This window comes from Ictalurus punctatus, chromosome 9 (assembly GCF_001660625.3).
Source record: "Ictalurus punctatus breed USDA103 chromosome 9, Coco_2.0, whole genome shotgun sequence".
Lineage (NCBI taxonomy): Eukaryota > Metazoa > Chordata > Actinopteri > Siluriformes > Ictaluridae > Ictalurus > Ictalurus punctatus.
In genome coordinates, this window is record NC_030424.2 from 29,908,494 (window position 1) to 29,930,000 (window position 21,507).

Genomic DNA, 21,507 nt, shown 5'->3' on the forward strand with positions numbered 1-21,507 from the left:
AAATCAGCCATTCAACAAATGTTAATCGTCATAATGTCCTCGTACATTTTAACTGCGTCTGTCAAAATACTAATGATCTCTTTTCAGTGACCAGTGATTCATTCGTTCTGTTCATTTCTTCGCCTTTCTAGATGTTGCGTGCTCACTGCCCCATTCAGCGCCATAGAGTTATTCTTGCACCTAGTGGTCAAAATGGGAACTGCAACAAGCGCTAATAGAGGTCCATTGGGGTGGGAATCACGCTGCCCCCATTGAACCGGTTTAAAAATACTCTGTGGCCACCGAGCTGTTGTTTTATAGCAGAGCATCGGAAGTAAACCTGAAACAAACAAAAAGCGACGTGTACATTCAGACAGAACCATTTCTATTGTGAGATATATTACAAAGAATGAGAGAGGGGGACTCGACGAACTCCGTGTGCACTACAGTAATCTTGGTTCTCTACACAGAGGTGTCTGTTTTTTACAGTTCCTCTTTCTTTTGAGATCATTTCAGGTTTTTGAGATGCAGATGAGCTTGAGATTTTGCCGAAGCCTGTAAACAATGAACAAGTGTACGTCTGAAAGCACTCGAAACCAGCGATACACCAGATGTCTACATGTTGTCTGCGTCTCTATTAGAGGGTTCCTCTACAAATTCACTCTAGCAGCTTATAGCGTACATCAAGTGGTTTAAGCTCTCAGCTTCATTTCGTTTATGGCCGTGTTGTTATTAATGCCAGTCTCCGGTATCAGGGGTAAAACTGTACGTCTGAAGTTTTCCGGAGTCTTCAGGACAGAGGGGTTTACGCCGCTTTGCGGTTTCTCTGTAACGTGACACGTTTGTCAACGTGTCGGCGTACTTTCCACTGAAACAGGAAGTCGGGGCGGGACATATCGAGTGGTCCCTCCTCCGTTTTCAATAACCAATAGCGTTTATCTTACCTCAGCCCGGGTTAAGCTGTACTTTACAGTTAGTACCATGGATTTTTATCATGTCGGAGGCGGGACACTTCAGATTCTCCAGAGCGTCCGATTGGACAGAAAATCCGACGAGGAGCCGACGCGCAGAACGATGTCATCGAAATTGTCGCGCCGTATCGGTGACAGAAAGAGAACGAGCGTACGTCTTGAATACGTATATCTTCCAAACGCGATACCGTTTTGTCATTGTTCTGGCGCAACACTAGCTTATAGATCGACGCGTTCGTACTAAAAGCCACAAAACGTCCATTTTGATTTGATGGGGATTTTTTAAATGTACATTAAATGTAACTATAAACGCATTAAAAATAAATAAATAAATATATAAATATATAAATAAAAGAAAGGGTCAGCCTCTAGTAAATATATTAAAAATGTAATTGTCGGTAAATTGCTGCGGTATAAGAGAAATAAAACACCAGGACACGCTGTTTCCTATGACAGATTTGAATCGCACGCTGTGCTAAAGCAGGCAGGTGCTTCCTGTTGCATTTTTTCCCTCTGGATGCATGGTTTTGTGCATGCCGGTTGCCCTGTATACAACACTCTACAGTGCAGGATCTGGTTTAGCAGGTCACTGGCCTGGTGTCGAACTCAGTCTGTGCTAACAGTTACGGTTAAGGTTCACATTTCACTTCTAGAGCACACTGTCAATGGTTTCTCACGTGCTAAGCAGAAACGCAGCGTGAATACAGCAGAGACTGCAGACGTATCTGTCAGTTGGAAAACAGGAATTCACAGCAGTACAAAGTGTTTAGTGTCCAAAGTTCAAACACCAAACGCTTTCTCTCAGTCACACCTAGCCGCCCAGCTAACACGAAACATCATAGCAGGATCAGTTACGCGTTCATCTGCTACCCCGTTTCGGCGTCTGTACGCAATCGATACGCGTTCAAAGAGGATTTGAACAAGACGTCCACTTTCGGAGCTAGACGACTTCACGCGCGTTAGCTGTAAGCTCTGTCTGTCGTTCAAAACATGACACGCTCGCTCGCTCGCTCGAGACTTTCCCTGTCAACCTGTGAGGTGAATTCAGCCTCAATTCAGATCAGAACGTGCTAGCACGTAGTTCTGCTCTAGCGCCTGCTGTGCAATTTCATTTAATCCGCCAGCTATCAAATTAGCCACAGTTTCCAGCGCATAAATGAGCGTACTTTCCATTAGGTCGACATTTCTGCGTTGTAAATTCTTTATTCTAATCATCGAGATTAAAACAAAATAAAGGCTTGAAATATTGCAGTCTAGAATATATGAAAGTTCCATTTATTGAATTAAATTTCAGGGACAAAATGAACTTTCCCACAATGTTCTATATATATATATATATATATACACACACACACACACACACACACACACACAGACACACAGTATATATATAAGATCAGATATTGTACAGGAAGGACAGCGACCTGCAGCAGACATTTACTGCCTTGCAAACAACAAAAGTTGCACACACGAGTATCCTTCTTTAACTGCGAGCCGATCGCATCACCCTGCTTCCCTCGACAATACGATTTTGAAAAAGTAGTGTGTATAAATGGTAGAGTGGGCTTTAGGCTGTACATTTAGGCCACACCCACAAGCGTTAACAGTGGCCGTTGTTACGAGAGACTACGAGCGACACGAGCGCTTGCTAGCGTGAACGCGGGGTGAACCGGGGAAGCTAGTCCAATAGGGATTCATGGCGTGTCATTTGTAAACGTGCCGACTCTTTGATTCATTTTGATTCGATACACGATTATTTATTTATGTATTTTCACCAGCAATACGGAAAGACCAACAACTTCTGCTGGTTCTAGTGGGAAAATGGCAATGAGTCGTTTGCGAATCAACTTGTATCGGTGAGCCGATCCGACTCCTCTGGTTCACTTAAATTCCCATCACTAGTCGCAATATACGCACTGGTATCTCTAATGTTTAATTTAAAAAACCAAACAAACAAAAAAAACAATACGTAGTAGGTCAACGTAACATGTCTGATGTTTTCTTACACGTTAATCCAAAGTCTAATCTAATTACATTTACTGTGTTTGGGATCGTCCCAGGCTTAAACCGCACCTGTATACTTTTAAGAAGCTAGGTTTAGCGTGCTAATCGGCTCAGTGTTTTAATCCCATTACCTGTGGGTTAATCTCAGGTTTTAACGCTCTTGCGAGTCAGCGAGGCCGCGTTTAGTAGAAGGTTGAAGTACGAGACGTACACGGACCACTCAGGACGACGGTCAGTCTGTGCCGTACCGTGTACGTGAAAATGACAAGCGCTCGATATTTTAATCTTTAAAACTCCTGACAGAATTTATTTGACTTTAGATTTGATTTATTTTACTATAACTGACATTTTCGCTGATTTTGCCTGCCAAAATCAGCTGTGTCTGGTGCGTTTTATATATATATATATATATATATATATATATATATATATATGTTGTACTGCAGATATAAACACAATTGTTCAATTGGGTTGAGATCTGATGACTGTGATGGCCAGATCATATGATTTACTCTGATCATTTTCATCCCCATCACTGAATCCTTGTGCCTCGTGGATGGGATGGGGCGGAGTCATCCAAAAAGAGACTACGCCCATCAGGAAAGAAACGTTTAATTACCGGGTCAGCTAAAATGTTTAATCCTTTGCCTTTTAATATACGATTACTTTGCGGCCAAATCCTATAACAGCCCTTCAGATTATACGATGAAGATCCTCTACCGGTTTCTGCTGGCGGAGAAGAAGTTGAGAAGGAAACAAACGACGAAAACCACATGGCAGAAACCACGGATCATATCAGATCTGAAAGGAGGAACTGGGTGAAGTGCATAACAGAATGCGCAAAGAAAAAAACCAGTGAAGGAGCCACCTTATTTTAACATTTATTTTTTTATTATCGATGACTGTTACAATTATAATAACAGTAAAGATTCATGCAAAAACAATCTGGATATTTCATTCAATTTAATGACATTTTTTAGGATTTAAATTCTCGAATGTAAAACGGTATTTAATGATTCGTTACAAAGTCCTAAAGGTGTAAGGACGAAAAAAAGGAGAAAAGAAAACTTCCGAGGGAGAAATGTAGAGTGAACGGGTCAATTCTCGATTTGCCTCAATCAGTGCTGCGCAGCTTGACTTCCTGGGCGTCATAAGAACCGACAAGAAACTTTTCCAAAGCGCTTCATGTTGTAGTCGCTGAAGAGACTTTTTCTTTTCTGCAAGCGAGAGAAATTAGGACTCGTTTAATCCGTCGAAGGGAGATCTCGGGTTCCACCGCGATTCAAGAATTTGGAAAGCGTCGCTCTTTAGGTGTGGCTCCGTCCATCTTTACTCCGGATCCCCCGGCGTGAGAGGTTCAGCAGTGGAGGTTTTGGAGCAGAGACGCGAGCAGGCCGGTGGGGAGGATGAGGCTGAGGACGCTGGGCAGCACTGTGAATCCTTCACCCTTTGCAGCCGTGGAGTTTGCTGAAGTAGTAGTAGTAACTAATGTGTTTGCAACAACCTGTGGGGGGAAAACAAGGTCAAGATCAATAACATTAAAAAATCTGGTTCGGCAAATCCACAGATTTTTTTGTTCGCTTTGGTCTCCATTTTAAAACGGAGAGGTGAACATGAGGTTACGACATCACAATATTCCAGCATCAACGCATTTAAACACTTCGAAAATACACTTCCTGTGAACCAAACCCACGCTTTTCCTCGTCACCGGGGCGGTGCCCTCAGTCAAATCTCAGACTTTTGTATCTTCAGGGAAAAGTGCATGTAGACTACGCTAAAGCTTTAACTCTAAAAGCTCCTTAGAAAGCACACAAGAGGCCCTTAACATCCCAGTACGGTACCTTCAATTATTTTTTAAAGTGTTTTATTTATTTATTTGTTTTGCCCTGAGAGAGTACGGCGGCCATTTGTCCCAACTGTACCTGAGAATGAAAATCATCAAATAAAAATAATACTGTGGATTTATTTCACCGGTCTGGGTGGAGTACACTGTAAAACCGGATACGTTCATTTAACTCAAAAAAAAAAAACCCTGAGGAAACGAATGACCTCAAAACGTTTAAGCTGATAAATCAATTTCCGAATACACTTAAACTTAACAAGTTCAATTTTTGTTCTATTTAAGTGTACTTGGCTTAAAGAAATTGATTTATCAACTTAAAAATTTCGAGGTAATTATTATTATTATTATTATTATTATTATTATTATTATTATTTTGAGTTAAATGAACTTATCCGGTTTTACAGTGTAGGTTAAACCTATAAATAAATAAATAAATAAATAAATAAATAAATAAATAAATACTTTTACAAATAAAGAACACAAAAACAGGCAAATGTACTCACGTGCTAGCAAGAATTATAAATTCACTCTAAAGATCCTCCAACCCTTTACTCACACACACTCACACACACACACACACACTCACACACACACGCACAAAATATCTTCCAGATAAATAATGAAATCAAATACACACGTTTTCATTACTCGACACGTGTTATACTGAAATAATTAGCATTAAACGCGTGTTTCTGAGTTACTGGTTTATAAAAAAAATAATTAAAAAAAATAAAAAAATAGTAAATGATTTATGAACGATTATATTAATTAATCCATTATTATTATTATTATTATTATTATTATTATTATTATTATTATTATTATAAAGAAAGACTGAAAAGCAGAGATCTAATGAGAAATAAATCCAGTGAACAGAGTTCGGACTTCGGGTGGAGGATGAAGAGTCGAGATAGCTTCTTTTCTTTTCTTTTCTTTCTTTTCTTTATTTTTTTTTAAAAATAAACAAACTAATAAATACATACATAAATAAATAAATAACAAAGTCAGGCTCCAGAATGTTTTTATATAGAGCATTCACACAAAAAGAAATAATAATAATAAAAAATCATATCATTAACATTAACCTAGTCTACATGTATATGTGTGTGTGTGTGTGTGTGTGTTACACACCTGTGTTGAGAGATGCATGGTCAGCACCAGCACCACGATACACGCCGTTAGAACTTTAATCATGATGAAGTTTCCTCTGTTCTCTGGACACACACACACACACACACACACACACACTTGAAGATCTGCACCTACTTGAGGTTATTGCACAGCAGAGAGAAGAGAGAAGCAGCAAGAGGGTTTTATAGAGCAAACGCCTGATGACGTCATGACCCCCCCCCCCCCCCCTCCTCTCTCTATCTCTCCTTTAACGGATCGGGGGATAAACTTTACACTTTTGAAGCCCTGAGCAAATAAATAACTGACAGATATAACACTGGAATTGAAATAGTAAATTAATAAATTATTATCCTTTTTTTATTTTATTTTATTTTATTAATATGAATAATTTAATTCATCTATGTAGTTGTATTTATGTATTTATGTAGGTACAGTACATTTACAGAGCGTTCATTCATATTGTTAAGGTGTTACCGCCTCTAGGTACGTTACCTTGGTAACAGCGCCATCTTGTGTTTGGTAGGTTGTTAAGAAAATGGCGGAAATGGAGAGTGGAGAGGTGAGACTCAGTTCAGTTGTGCTGTGCTGAGTCTGATTGCTGAAACCAAACACCTCAGACTTAAATCTGCTCAAAACCAATTCAAACCAAATAAAGACAAAAAACGATGAGGTAACTGCCATTTTTATTGTGTGCAGTGTCGTTTAAATAACATTAAAGCGCCATACACAAACGCATCAAATCGGTTGGCTAAATTCCACCACCATCTCCTCGCGGTGCCAGGTGGAAACAAGGACCTTTGGGAACTTGGTGAACGGTCGGGGCTTCACTGACAGGCGGAGTGCCGCACCGGTTGGAGCACTTATCTGGTCACATCAAAACTGCTACGTCAAAAAGAAGCTCATCTTGAAATGCTAAGGCGTCCCCTAAGGCGTAGGCCAGGCAACGTGAACAGGCGACGTGGTCAGTATTTGAGGGCTACCTAGCCATGGCTAAAGAAGTGAGTCCAACAACACCTCCGACTTGCTACCATCAACATCGGTATCCTCACGGGCCACAGACGAGAATTGGCCGATACCCTTAAGTGCAGACGCGGTGACATCGTGTGTATAAAAGAGACAAAGTGGACTGAAGAAAAGGCTAGAGATGTTGGAGATGGCTACAAGCTGTTCTACTATCGAACCGAAATGGCGTCACAGTGGCCGTCAGCGAGAAGCTGAGAGACAACGTCGTCAAAGGAACTCGGATCAAAGACTGGCTTATTTCCATCAAGACTGAGTCTGCTACATGCCCCAGACGGGCTGTGCGGACAAAGACAAAGACAAATTCTGGGAAGGCGTTGACTTACATCTCTAATCGATTGCCCCAGATGAACATCTGCACGTCAGTGGAGATCTAAGTGGACACATGGGTTCAGTGTGGAAAGGCTACATGAAATCCCACAGTGGACAAGGCTTTGGCGCCCAGAACAACGACGGCTGCCACATCCTGGATTGTGCCGAGGCCCATGATCTAGCCTTAACCAACATCTACTTCAAGAAAAGACCTTCTATTCAATTCAATTCAATTCAATTTTATTTGTATAGCACTTTTTACAATAGATATTGTCTCAAAACAGCTTTACAGAAATATCAACACGGTATACAGATATTAAAGGTGCGAATTTATCCCAACTGAGCAAGCCACTGGGTGGCGACGGTGGCAAGGCTTCAGATAGCCTGCATCTTTTGATCTAAGTAGGCGTGGCGGATCATAGAAAACCAAAAGGCCGCTTAGATACCGTGTCGCGAGAGCGTTTAGTGCTTTATAGGTCAATAATAGTATTTTATAATCAGTGTGAGATTTCACTGGGAGCCAATGCAGTGTGGATAAGATCGGGGTGATGTGTCGTATCTTCTGGTTCTAGTGAGGACTCTAGCAGCTGCATTCTGGACTAACTGGAGCTTGTTTATGCTCCTACTGGAACATCCAGACAGTAAGGCATTACAGTAATCTAGTCTAGAGGTGACGAATGCATGAACTAGTATTTCCGCATCATGTAGTGACAATATGTTTCTTATCTTAGAAATATTTCTGAGATGAAAGAAGGCTATCCTAGTAATATTATCTACATGAGCGTCAGATGATAGACTAGAGTCAATAATCACTCCAAGGTCTTTTACTGCTGCACATGATGACACAGAAAGACCATCCAGAGTTACTGTGAGATCAGAAAGAATACTTCTAGCTACACGTCGTCCTAGTACAAGTTGAGGGTATGCTAACCCTCTGAATCTCTCGCTCTCTCCCTCTCTCTCTCTCACACACACACACAAATGTTTCAGTAGGCTCTCCTTCCATGCTGTTTGGAATATCACCAGTTTGGTTTGACGTCATTTACGGTGTAATTGTCGGGTGGTCTGTTTTAAGGTACGCGTTTGATCGTTATACCAGGGTGCTAGCTTTTTCTCTGTAATTAATTTTCTTTTGAGTGGAGCCACTCTATCTAGCGTGTAGCGGAGTGTTGACTCTAAGCATTCAGTCGCCTGATCGAGTTCTATCGATTTATCGTTCTATCGAGTTCTATCTATCTATCTATCTAATCAGCATGGTATCTGTCTGTCTGTCTATGTATCTATCTATCTATAGTCGAGTCGATGCAGAGTTGAATCGTTTTATCGTTGTACTCGTGTTCGCTCGGAAGCGGACCGAAGTCGCCTCGGGCCTGAGTGTGATCGCTGAATTGTTCTATCGCTGCACCGAGGGAAAAGAACACACCCGCCTGTTTTAGGTGAAAGCATCCTAAAGCAGAAAGTATGCTTCACTTTTTACGCGTTCGTTAGGAACAGTGTACTGTATGCGCGACGCCGGATTTTTCTAACCGGGTCGCACATGCGCATTTCATTCTTACGCACTATTTAGTTGTTCCACAAGGTGGCAGCAGTGACCCAGGACCGCTGATTCTCAAGGTAGTAGAAAAAACGGAATAAACGGAAACGAGTGCAGGTCAGAAAGGACCCACATTTGTATAATTCTAGCCGTAACTTGTTCGTAAGGATTCGTATACGGGTGCTAATCGTGGTGAGAAATTCCCCAAGCATTGTTCTTCGTGTTGTTGTGATTCTTCTTCGTTGCCGTCCTTCACACCAAAAGACTCATGCTTTACTGCTCTGTACTGACTCCTGTAGACCAGGAGGGGTAGTGCAAGTTGTCGAATGCGTATGCGTCGACCGCCTGTGTACGCGTACAGTACGTGTCAAATGTTGTATACTTTGAAAGGCTGCGCGCACACGCTAGCGTACGTGTTAAAAAAACAAAACAAAAAAAAACCCCCGAAGTATCCCAGAGCCTTAAAACGTCAACTATATTGCCTCTGTAATTTACTGCTCACAGTATGTATTTTTACTCCCTTGAACTAATATAGATTGCATTTGGTCTGTTTCTTTTAAGCTGAAATATTGTACATACTGCAGCGTTAAACGTAATTTTCTAGCAAAAGCGCTAGAACGCGATTTTATAACAGAGCGGTCGGTACATGTATGTCCCTTCACAGGACCCGTATTTGTGCGTCTTTAGAAGGCTTCCGGGCGGAAACAGCTACCGAAAGCAAGGCTACACGCTGAAGAGGTCGTAGTAAACACACACCGGATTGATGCACTGAATATATTTATTAAGTTATTTAGAAGTGTAAGAAGAGGTTCTTCCTACATGCTGCTGTGCCGGGTTTCCGCTTTAGCGAGGCGGGGACTGGGTGCGCGGAGAGTCGCCGCGCTCCGGCCCGCTCTCTCCTTCAGTTCCGCCGGGGACGCAACGGCCTCTACCGAGGCTGGAGCTCAGACTCCCGGGGAATACCGACACACCGTGCAGCTCCCCCGCACAGACTTTCCCATGAAGCTCAGCGGGCAGAAACTGCTGGATCTCGAGCTGAAGATACAACAGGTACACACCCTGCTGTTAGCATTACACTTACTGTAATGTGCTTGGGTCCCAATTTGCACATACACCCTATGTAACGTGTGTATATGCACAGAATAGGGTATATAATAATAACCTGATTAAAGGTAAACTCCACCCTGAAACTCTTTGATCATATTGATCTTGAAATATTTGTGGTGTTTAGTGATTCCGGTGCGAATTTGTTAGTCGTTGCTGCTTTTTCATTATTTCCCTAAAAAAACTTAGCGGTTGTGTCCCGCTCTGACGTCACCACGCATAGTCACCGATGTCCAGCGACGTCGTATTAAAGAGAAACCCGGCGTAATCGGGCGTAGTGGTGAGGTCATATCCGTCCCAGAATGCAGCGCAGATATGGGTTAAGGTCGGGTTAGGACTCGGACTCTCTCGGATGACGAGAGAGCTGGGACTAAAGCGCCGCCGCATCGCTATCTTCACGTTTTGGAGATGAATCCCGGCGCGCTACAATCGACAGTCGTTAAACCAAAGTGTTTTCCCTTCAGGACATCCTTATTAACCGAATCCGGGGCGACGTCGAAGATTCCTGTCGGGTTAAAAAAAAAAAAAGGAAATGCAGCGTGTTCAGGTTCAGGATGGATTCATTTTACGTTTATTCATTTAGCGACTTACGAATGATAAAGATACAAGCAAAACCTTTCACGTTTAACGCCTTGTTGATTTGTCGTCCTGTTGCGCAGGAGAGTGGTTTTGACCAGCTGTACACGTGGCAGAGACTGAGAAAAGCCAAGAAGGAGTTTTGCCTCCACGACGGACCGCCCTACGCCAACGGAGACGCCCACGTCGGCCACGCCCTCAACAAGGTAACCGCGGCGTGATTCGGAACGTGGCCGCCCTTTGATCTCCGATGTTATCGCGACAGTGCCGGTGCTAGGTATTTGACGCACACCGACAGGAGAGTGTGAAAGTAAAGGGATGAAAACAGACGCGTGTGTTTATTCTCCGCAGATCCTGAAAGATATCCGCAACCGGTTCGAGATGCTGCGAGGGAGGAAAGTGAGCTACGTACCCGGCTGGGACTGCCACGGTCTTCCCATCGAGCTCAAAGCCCTGGGAGAACTCGACGCCACACACCTGAGTCCTCTACAGATCAGACAGAAAGGTCAGGAGCGTTCTAGTTTCTCGGAGGTGTAAAACCAACCGGTTTCCGCTCCCTGTCTCTGGCGTAACGTTCTCCCCGTGTCGCGCAGCTCGGGAGTTTGCGGAATCGGCGGTCGCGAGTCAGCGTGCGGCGTTCGAGCGCTGGGGCGTCATGGCCGACTGGGAGAACTGTTACTACACGTTTAACGGGCCGTACGAGGCGGCGCAGCTGCGCGTCTTCCAGGACATGCACGGCAAGGTGAAGCCTCGTCATCACATATCCCCAACCGCATTTCAGCTGATTTCGTTTGAATCGAATCGGTTCTGACAAAGCGCGAGATCTGTAGATACTAGCTGTGTAAGACAGGCTACGCCCACAATCCGCATCGGTAGCGGTGGCTACACGGCCACGAGAGAACCGAGCGATGTGTGTGACTGTGCTAGTGTGAACGTATGGTTAGTGAGATGGAGTGGGCGGGGCCTGAGTATTCATGAATAAATGAAATGAATAAACATGAGCACTTATCGCACCCTCTGTCGTGTTGCTTCCAGGGTTTGATTTATCAGGACTATAAACCCGTCTTCTGGTCTCCGTCATCCAGGTGAGAGGAAATGGTGCAAATGTGTGTGTGTGTGTGTGTGTGTGTGTGTGTGTGTGTGTGTGTGTGTGTGTGTGTGTTTTTTATTTGTGTCTTTTTGACTAACGTGTTTTCTCTTCCGTGTGTGTGTGTGTGTGTGTGTGTGTGTGTGTGTGTGTGTGTGTAGGACAGCGTTAGCAGAAGCAGAGCTGGAGTATAACTCCGAGCACGTGAGCACGGCAGTGTACGCTACGTTCCCTGTAAACACATTCCCGCCTAAACTAGCGACGAGCTTAGGTATGCCAACCCTCTGAATCTCTCGCTCGCTCTCTCACACACACACACACACACACACACACACACACACACACACATGTAAGTGATCCTAATAGTATAGCTCCTAAATTAGGTACATAGTGTGTATGTGTGTGTTGCAGGGGAGATGGGTAAAGTGTGTGTGCTTGTGTGGACAACACAACCGTGGACGATTCCAGCCAACCAGGCAGTGTGCTTCATGCCCAAGGCACAGTGAGTCCACACACACACACACACACACACACACACCGATCACCTGACCTGTCACTATGCATTACACAGATAAGCAACTCATTTTGACTCTCTCTCTCCCTGTCTCTCTCTCTCTTTCTCTCTCCCTGTCTCTCTCTCTCTCTCTCTCTCTCTCTCTCTCTCTCTCTCTCTCTCTCGTGTGTGTGTGTGTGTGTGTGTGTGTGTACGCGCACGCTCTCTTGCTGTTACAGGTACTCTTTAGTGAAGAGAAGTGATAACGAGCAGCTCCTCCTGGTGGCCACTGAGCGCATTGCAAACCTCAGCACTGTACTGAGCACCGAACTACAAAACCTGGCCACATTCACAGGTACGCAATGCACCCTGCACCCTACACCCTAACACCTGCACCCTGCACCCTAACACCTGCACCCTAACACCTGCACCCTGGACCCTAACACCTGCACCCTAACACCTGCACCCTGGACCCTAACACCTGCACCCTGGACCCTAACACCTGCACCCTAACACCTGCACCTGCACCCTGGACCCTAACACCTGCACCCTAACACCTGCACCCAGTGCACTACATGTCCAGTTAGGTGTCATTTAATGCATCAGATGATGTCTCCTAGTGCACCGTGTGTCCAGTAAGGAACCTTGTGACAGTCAATCTCTGTCTCTCTCCTTCTCTCCCCATCTCTCTCTCTCTCCCTCTCTCTCTCCTTCTCTCCCCATCTTTGTCTCTCTCTTTCTCTCCCTCTCCTTCTCTCGCCATCTGTCTCTCTCTTTCTCTCCCCTGCCTCTCTCTCCCCCGTCTCTCTCTCTTTCTCTGTTACTATGTATTTCTCTATATATATCTCTCTCTCGTGCTGTCTCTCTCACTCTGTCATTCTTTCTATCTCTATATCTTTGTCATCCTCGCCTCTCCTTCTCTGTGCTTCTCTCACTCCATCTCTCTCTCTCTCTCTCTCTCCTCCTATAGGCGCTGATCTGGAGGGCGGAGTCTGCCAACATCCCACAATTCCCGGAAAGGAGGTGCCCCTCTTGCCAGCCAATCATGTGACCATGGCTAAAGGAACCGGATTGGTCCATACAGCTCCTGCTCATGGCATGGAGGACTACAGCGTGGCCTCTCACTTTAACCTGCCTGTGGTGCGTCAATCACCCCAACAACAACCAATCAGAAATCAGAGTAACCAAATAACTGCCTTCTTACCTACCTAACTAACGTTGATCTGTCTGTAGGAGTGCATGGTGGATGAGGAGGGCAGGTTTACAGAGGCGGCCGGGGCTGACCTACAGGGGCAGAGTGTGCTGGAGGAGGGAACCTCGACAGGTTAGAAAACACGCAGAGGACGACAGAAGAAAAACCAGTCCAAAGCAGAGCTCAACTCGGCCATTCTGAAGTCCATATTTCTTCATATATTAAATGGAAACGGAGAGTTTATACCCAAAAATTAAACGCAGAGGTGCCAATACTTCTACACACACACACAAAATTCCATATGCTATCAATATGCAAATGAACCATTGTACAGAAGACGACTGAGGCTCACATCGCTGAGTCAAGTATAAACCACATGCCCCGCCCATTCCATCGGAAAAACCACCGTGAAATCTGATTGGTTGTTGTATTTTATGACGTAATAACACTTGCATATCATGTCACGTCACGTTCGACACTGAATCAGATTTCTTTCCCACTTAATCATGCAAATAAAAACGGGGGCGGGGCGGGGGGGGTGTTAACATTGAGACTCGCATATCAAGACTTGGTTTTAAGCCACGCCCCCTAGAAATTGGATTATGGCTGTCCGGATGTGACTAATTTGTGTCTCGCTGTCATAGTGATCCTTGAGTTACACTGAGAATAACCAGGAAATGATGCAGTATCGAGATTAAAGTGATGTTAAAGAGTGTGTGTGTGTGTGTGTGTTTCAGTGATCTCGATGCTGCGCTCTGCTGGAGCGTTGCTGAAGGAGGAGTCGTGTGTACACAGTTACCCGTACGACTGGCGCAGTAAGAAGCCGGTGCTGATCCGAGCCAGCAAGCAATGGTTCATAAACACGGCCGGCCTGAAAAACGCGGCTAAGGTGAGCTAGCGTGACGGCTAACGGTTCTAGGACGGCGTAGCAGTGCAGCGGTTTACACCAGGGCGATAACGGCGATCCCATGAGAGCGAAGCGGTGCTGTGGGTTCTGTGTGATTTATTATTGTGTGTGTGTGTGTGTGTGTGTGTGTGTGTGTATGTGCGCTTGACCTTAAGAAGTATCTGACATTGTGATTCGGATGCTCACGACTGTAGGAGGCGCTGCAGAAGGTGCGCGTGATGCCCGAGTCGGCCCGGGCGAGTCTCTTGGCGATGCTGGACAGACGGACGTACTGGTGTATCTCGCGTCAGAGGAGCTGGGGCGTCCCCATCCCCGTCTTCTACCACAAGCAGACCGGAGAACCTCTCGTCAACAAGTACACGTCTCGGTTTATTCACGTGTCATCTGTTAAAAAAAAAAAACACGCTAAAAACGAAATCGCTCATCGCTTCCTTGTGCGATTGACAGGCACACGGTGGCTCACGTCGCCAGCGTGTTCGCAGAGAAAGGAAGCGACAGCTGGTGGGTGGAGCCTCTGGAAACGCTACTTCCTCCCGACGTACTGAAGAAGGTAAAGGTTTCGACGTCGAGGTTTTTTTTATTTTTTTTATTCATATGTATTTCCTGTTGTCAGATCACTGATACCGGAGACTCCTTCCATACTGTAAACGTTAAATAAATAAGTCTCCTTACTCCTTTAATCTGTGCTGTAAAGTGAGCCGTTACTATGGAAACGATAACGTGTTCGAACGAGCGCATTCATATGAACTTGAACTGCTGTTCTGGAAAAGTCATCTACTGTAACGTGTGTGTGTGTGTGTGTGTGTGCACGTTTTAGAGTAAAGCCGGAGCCGTGACAGATTACGTGCGAGGTGAGGACGTGTTGGACATCTGGTTTGACAGCGGGACGTCCTGGGCTGCTGTGCTACAGGGTGAGTCTCTGTTCTTTTGTGTGTGTGTGTGTGTGTGTGTGTGTGTGTGTGTGTGTGTGTGTGAGAGAGAGTGTTAAACCAGTTGTGCAGTAGTTTAATCTCTACGTGTGTCCTCAGTAGGTGAGGAAGGCGAAGACAGAGTCAAACGGGGCTGGTTAAGCAAACAAGGTGGACAAAAAAATAACATTTTTCTGCTGAGTGATCTGTTAACTAACACACGCGCACGCACACACACGCACACGCACGCACACACACACGCACGCACACACACGCACACGCACGCACACACACACACACACACACACGCGCGCAAGCATGCTGTGTGTCTTTCTAGGCGTTTCCTAAACGCAATAAGAGGACTCACTGGGCATCTTGGCGCCCCCTGCATGCGGGTAAGGTGTAGTGGACGCTGTTAAAGGTGCAATAAGGACACATGCTTAGTGCACCTTTAATATTTTTTCACTCAGGACACGTGTGTGTGTGTGTGTGTGTGTGTGTCTCACAGGATTTAAGCGCACACACGTCTCGGTAACCCTTTGGCCTTGTTTCACTCGGACGGATCTGATTACGCTTGAGTAATGTGAGGGAATGTTTGGGTTTCTCTGTTTGAACGTTTGGGTGTTTCAGACGCAGACCCGAGGGCGGACGTGTACGTAGAAGGGAAGGATCAGATCGGCGGCTGGTTCCAGTCGTCTCTACTAACGAGCGTGGCTGTGCGCAACAAAGCACCTTATAGGTGTGTGTGTGTGTGTGTGTGTGTGTGTGTGTGTGTTAGAACTGCAGATATTTATATATAATATAGGTAAAAGAAATCCTATAGAGAGACCTGTGTGTGTGTGTGTGTGTGTGTGTGTGTGTGTGTTAGGGCGTTGGTGGTCCATGGATTTGTACTCAGTGAGAAAGGAGAGAAAATGTCCAAGTCCCTGGGAAACGTCGTCGACCCCAACGTTGTCATTAATGGAGGAACGGTGAGCTCTCGTTTATCCATCCGTCTCTCCATCTAACGCTCCGTCCGTCCGTCTCTACTTCTAACGCTCCGTCCATCCGTCTCTCCATCTAACGCTCCGTCCGTCCGTCTCTACTTCTAACGCTCCGTCCATCCGTCTCTCCATCTAACGCTCCGTCCATCCGTCTCTCCATCCATCCGTCTCTCCTTCTAACACTCCTTCCATCGTTCTAACTGTACATTCAGTTCTACATCTATCAGTCCGAGAGGTTCCATGTAGAACCCCTTCACTTTTATCCATCTGTCCATTCCTTCAGTCGTTCAGTCCATCACGCATCCATCCCTTATTCAGTCGTCTGTTCGTTCTATCCATACATCTAATCATCCATCTTTCAATCCATGCCACCACCCATCCATCCATCCACTAGTCTGTTGGTCTTTATCCATTCATCAGTCTATGCCTCTATTCATCCACCAGTCCTTCAGTTTATATATCCATCCATCCATCCGTCAGTCTATGCATTAATCCGTCTATCCAGGCGATCGTTCAGTCCATCCACTGACCCGTAATCAATCAATCTCTCTCTCTCTCTCTCAGGATTCGGCCCTTTCTCCTCCGTACGGTGCAGATGTGTTGAGGTGGTGGGTCGCAGAGTCCAACGTTTTCTCTGAGGTCCAGATCGGACCCAAAGCACTGAACGCAGCCAGGGAGAACATCAACAAGGTCTCTCTCTCTCTCTCTCTCACACACACACACACACACACACACACACACAGTACGATTAAAATGTTACTACTATCAGGATATAATTGTACAGGCCGGGTGTACACACACACCTGTAATGACGTCTCATTAGCTCGCTCTCCCTCTCTCCACTGTAGCTGAGGAACACTCTGAGGTTCTTGCTGGGGAACCTGCAGGGGTTCGACCCTCGCAGTCATGCTGTGGACTCCAAAGACATGCACTACATCGACCAGTACTTACTGCACCTGCTCCGAGAGTACAGCATCAAGGTGTGTTAAGAATAAATAACAGTCCTGTAACGTTTCGACAGTACAGCCGTGTTTAACGTACGTGTGTGTGTGTGTGTGTGTGAGGTAACCGACGCCTACAGCGAGTTTGACTGCGGTCGAGTGATTCGCCTTCTGCAGGCCTTCATCACCCGAGACCTGAGCAGCTTCTACTTCAGCATCATCAAAGACAGGTGAGCAGATCCAGTGTGCTGCAGAGTTCTGCGTTCTGATTGGTCAGAGGGTGTCGATTAGTTTTTGAGGGTAGCGTACGACACGGCGCTTTTGTTCTCTCTCTCAGGCTGTACTGTGACGCGGAGAACTCGTTGGGCAGGAGGTCGTGTCAGACGGTTCTCGAGGAGATTTTAGATGGCGTGACGCGCTCCATCGCTCCTATCCTGCCTCACCTGGCGGAGGAGGTGTACCAGCATGCGCCAGGGCACGACGGTACGCATGCGTCTCGCGCACTCGCAGATCTTCACGAGTTTCCCCAAAAAAACCCTTTAGTGTATATAGACTGCCGGTCAAAAGTTTGTGGACACTCGACTCGGAGCGAAATATTCCGAAAAGCAGGAGATAAGTGTCCAGCGTCGGTGGGAACTCCTTTAATACTGTTTAAAAAGCATCCGTTTCTATAGAGACCGCGTTGACGGTTGTTTGTTTTTGCTCCGTAGAAGGCGAGACTCTGTTCCGGAGCGGATGGATTAAAAGCAGCTCTGTGTGGAGGAAACCCGGGTTGGAGGAGGCTGTCGAGGGGGCGTGTGCTATCAGAGACTCCTTCCTGTCCTCCATCCCAGGATGCAATGCGGTCGAGTACGACCTGACCATCGCAATCGAGCCCGGCCTCTTCTTCGAGCTCATGGAGGTAAAACCCGAACGTCGCTCAGAGAGACTTCCTGTCTTGCGTCTGCACGTCCTAACACGCGTGTGCGTGATTTCTCAGTCCCTGCAGGAGGAACCCACGTCGACATGTTCCCAGCTGACGGAGCTGATGATGGCGTCGCGCACCACGCTGACCGACGCTCTGCCGCGAGACCTGCCGTCTGACGCCATCATCAGCAACGGGAGCTTCCTCATCAACCTGGAGGGTAAAGCCGCTATCCGATAATCCTCGTTAAAGCATCCCGTCGCTTAGCGTGTGTAACGCCGTTTCCTCGTTTGTCCTGTAGGTGGCGTTATCCGTGAAGAGAGCGCGTACTCCGTAGCCGCAGTCCCCATCTCTCTGTCCCGCTGCCCTCGGTGTCGCCGCTACACCTCGGACACGCCCGACTGCCTGTGCTCGCGGTGCCAAACCGTCATCGGGAACGCCCCATGAGACTGCTTCGCTTTCCCAGCTCCGCCCAATCTATAAGAAACCACAGAACGCTCATTACCTGTACCTCCCGAGGCCGACCGGAACTTGAACGCAGCGCGTGTTTGCGTATAGCAGTGGTTTGTTTTGTTAGCGCCCTCTGGGTCTCGGGAGGAGAAATGGCAATTGTAATGCCCCAGAACTGACCACGCCCACTCTAGCACTAAAGCGACTCATTTCCAAGGGCACTGAGTACTTCTGCAGGCCTGATGTGTGTACATTGTTTGTTTGTGCATGTATGACAGGCAGAAGGATAATGCAAGAGCCTGTAATTTAAAAAAAAAGGACTTATTTTTGTTGTTGTATCTAAATATATGGGGTTTATGAAGAGTGGACAGAGAAAGTGATCTTTAACCTCGAGAGTGCTTTCGTTCTTCTGACTGTTCATCTGTAAATGACAAACTGCTTTGTACTGAACGGCCGCTTTTCCTTCACACGAATCGACCGAAATAAAAAGGCAAAAAAGCAATGAAGCGTGTGACGTTTACCTTATAAGGACGTTAGCCACACCCACTTAATCTTAAACCTGAATATTGTGCTTGTAGTATTGTTTTGAGACAAAACACCCCAGTGAGTAGCTAACGCCGTGTGAGTAGGGCTGTAGTCTATTATGTGTGCGTTAGTAAAAGGCAAGACACAGTCTGGTGGTGTGTTTAATCTTTTATATAGCACTTTGAGTGTATTCGGCTCTGTACAATAAGAAACTGCAGCACCGGTGCGGAGTGAAGTGTGTGTGTGTGTGAGCGTCGAGAGCGGCTGTTCTGCAGAACATACTGCACCGCTCTGTCTCTTGCGTAACTACCGCGTTCACGGTAGACACATGAATTACATTTACAGTACAAACTCCGTTCCGGCGACGAGGGAGGAAGGAAGGAGGACCGTAGCGTTAAAATGGCACCCGAGAGAGTGAAGGGAGAAGAAGACTCGATACGTTACGACGGATAATGAAATGAAATGCGATTTTCTTTCTGCAGACGAATTGCAGCTAATGTTAATGACTCCTTACGCTTTACTCCGCCCACTAACTAATACGGAGCGTATATAACGAAGTACCGCTACTGAATCAGCAGCATTGAGCACGGAGGCTGGGCTTTAAACACGCGCGTCACCATTAAAATGCATAGAACTGCGAACACTGATCATCTAACATCCTCTCTCTCTCACATGCACACGCTCTCTCTCTGACCCCTGCTTATTCCGTTAAAATGTCAAACAGAACCAAATATAAGTCTCTTTATAGTCGTTTACTTCCTCAGACCAATCACAGTCCGTCAGCCAGGACCTGCTTAGCGTCTCAGGTTCTGCACACGCACAAACATGCAGCTGTCGCACAAGAGTACTCAAACTCGTGCGAGTTATTTTCTCTACACATGGCGTAGACGTCACGCCGGAACGTCCCGGAGGCGGCCGTGTTGATGAGATGATGTCGCCGGCGTGGGATCGATCGAGGTCTTTATTCTGATTGGTCGGAAGGCGTCTATTCACTTCCACGGGTTTATATTAACCCGCTCGTTTCTATAGTAACGGCAGGGACTTGTACGAAGGATGTTTAGCATAAATGGATTTAAAAGTTAAGGAAGGAGTCTCCAGTGCCAGTGCTTAGTATCAAGACTCTGCCTCCATCATCATCATCATCATCATCATGTTGTTTAGTTATTTATTATTTTCATACACTGAGTAAATAAACAAAACAAACACGGCTAGTTATTACGACGTTAGCGTAATTCTGTACGGTGCAGAACTAAAGACGCTGAACACGTCCTGACTGAGCGTGACGTCTGGGCTTAAAGTGTGTATTATTGTAAGACCTGTGCTTATAAAGTGACTGAAGGGAAATTAGATGGAAATATTTGCGCTCTCTCTGTCTCTAAGTACACCCCCATATCTCTCCCTGTGATTGTTCTCTCTCGCTCTTTCACTCGTCCTCCTGCAGCATGTCCACCGCCTCCAGCAGGTGCAGTGCCATGTTGTACTGCGCGTGTTTCTCCGGCAGCATCTCGACCACACGGCTCACCAGCCGGCTGACCTGCTGCACGGGCACGGAGGGACGCCGGAGATCGCTCGGGTCCTGGAGGAACACACACACACACACAGTGTGAGAGTCATTAAAAGGTGCAATCACGATCCGACACCTGTACAACATCCTGTTCTATTTCTTAACTATTAAGTTAAGCGCACAATCCTTTGAATTCATGCGCCCGAGTCTTTCGCCGTTCGGCCGAAGCTCACCATCGCTTTGAGCCAGGTACAGAGGGTCGTGGGAAGACGTGCCAGGAGCTCCATGCTGGCTTTGGTCTGAGTCTGAGAGTGAAACAGAGAGTAGGCCATGCGCTGACCGATCAGAACCAAGAGCTGAGAACCCAACACATCCTTATCCTCCACCTCCAACATCACCTGTGTATGAGAGAGAGAGAGAGAGAGAATAAGCAATGCTCTTTGAAGTCCTGACAAATATTAAACGCTGAATTTTCCACGAGGCCGGTTTGTGTCGTGCGTCTTCCTCGACATGTTCCCGTCCCAGCCGTTCAACCTCAGGATATACGGCGTAAAAGAAACGGGTAAGCCCTAGCGTCCGGCGATCAAGAGTTTGAATGGAAAGGAGCGTTTTATCACACCGGGTCGCATCGCGACTTAAACGCACACGCGCAGAAACTACAGGTCGACCGATCGATCGGTTTTGGCGATCAATCGTGAATCGGATTTCCGATCGCCGGAACGGTCGGCTATCGGCAAATTAAAACAAAATCCACGCTGACCGTTTTCCGGGTTGTGTCGGTCGTGAGAGCGGCCTCTAGAGGCGAAATAAAAAACGGACAAATCACTGATTTTGTGTTATTTGAAGTGTTTTTTAATTCTTACGGACGTCTCGATTTTTACTTGTTATTCAGTGTTTATTTTGGGTAGGGTCTGGATCTATACATTTTATTTAATTTGATAATAAAGTTCAGCGATATTTTACTGTGTGTGTGTGTGTGTGTGTGTTCACCTCCTCAGCGCGCAGGTCCAGGCCCTGGTTATACAGCTCACAGATGAAGTGTCTGCGCAGAATATCAGCGTTAAGCTGCAGCAGTGAGGCCAGCTCCATACACGTCTCCATCCACGCCAGCTCCCTGACTCCTGCTGTAACAGACACAC

General features: G+C 46.1%; 2 protein-coding genes and 1 long non-coding RNA gene across 7 annotated transcripts in view; 1 reads left to right on the plus strand and 2 right to left on the minus strand.

The window, feature by feature from the left end:
• Nucleotides 1-3,823: 3,823 nt before the first annotated feature.
• Nucleotides 3,824-6,122, minus strand: LOC108269697 (uncharacterized). Its single transcript, XR_001813525.3, has 2 exons — nt 5,929-6,122; nt 3,824-4,458 (listed from the first exon to the last, which is right to left on the minus strand). It is a non-coding gene; the product is annotated as an uncharacterized LOC108269697 (long non-coding RNA).
• Nucleotides 6,123-9,474: 3,352 nt separating this feature from the next.
• Nucleotides 9,475-18,841, plus strand: iars2 (isoleucyl-tRNA synthetase 2, mitochondrial). 2 transcript variants are annotated; one of them, XM_017475661.3, is made up of 24 exons: nt 9,475-9,844; nt 10,558-10,680; nt 10,826-10,979; nt 11,068-11,216; nt 11,510-11,559; nt 11,723-11,832; nt 11,973-12,063; nt 12,294-12,409; nt 13,025-13,194; nt 13,288-13,378; nt 13,984-14,135; nt 14,348-14,508; nt 14,601-14,703; nt 14,971-15,064; nt 15,185-15,232; nt 15,692-15,800; nt 15,930-16,032; nt 16,609-16,734; nt 16,893-17,024; nt 17,109-17,215; nt 17,323-17,468; nt 17,696-17,886; nt 17,965-18,109; nt 18,191-18,841. In XM_017475661.3, the coding sequence occupies exons 1-24, from the start codon at nt 9,614-9,616 to the stop codon at nt 18,334-18,336; spliced, it is 3,048 nt and encodes a 1,015-aa protein (XP_017331150.1). In that variant the 5' UTR covers nt 9,475-9,613; the 3' UTR covers nt 18,337-18,841. The 2 variants fall into 2 exon arrangements, with proteins under 2 accessions (XP_017331150.1, XP_017331151.1); XM_017475662.3 differs by lacking the exon at nt 15,185-15,232.
• A 176-nt stretch (nt 18,842-19,017) lies between these two features.
• rab3gap2 (RAB3 GTPase activating protein subunit 2 (non-catalytic)) overlaps nt 19,018-21,507 on the minus strand; it is a 19,301-nt gene continuing 16,811 nt past the window's right edge. For all 4 annotated transcript variants that reach the window (XM_017475660.3, XM_017475657.3, XM_053682751.1 and 1 more), the window contains exons 33-35: nt 21,359-21,507; nt 20,602-20,766; nt 19,018-20,440 (exon numbers count right to left, since the gene is read on the minus strand). The exon at nt 21,359-21,507 is cut by the window's right edge and continues 70 nt beyond it. In XM_017475660.3, the coding sequence (XP_017331149.1) occupies nt 20,288-20,440; nt 20,602-20,766; nt 21,359-21,507 (467 nt within the window). In that variant the 3' untranslated portion in view covers nt 19,018-20,287. The remainder of the gene's footprint in view (nt 20,441-20,601; nt 20,767-21,358) is intronic.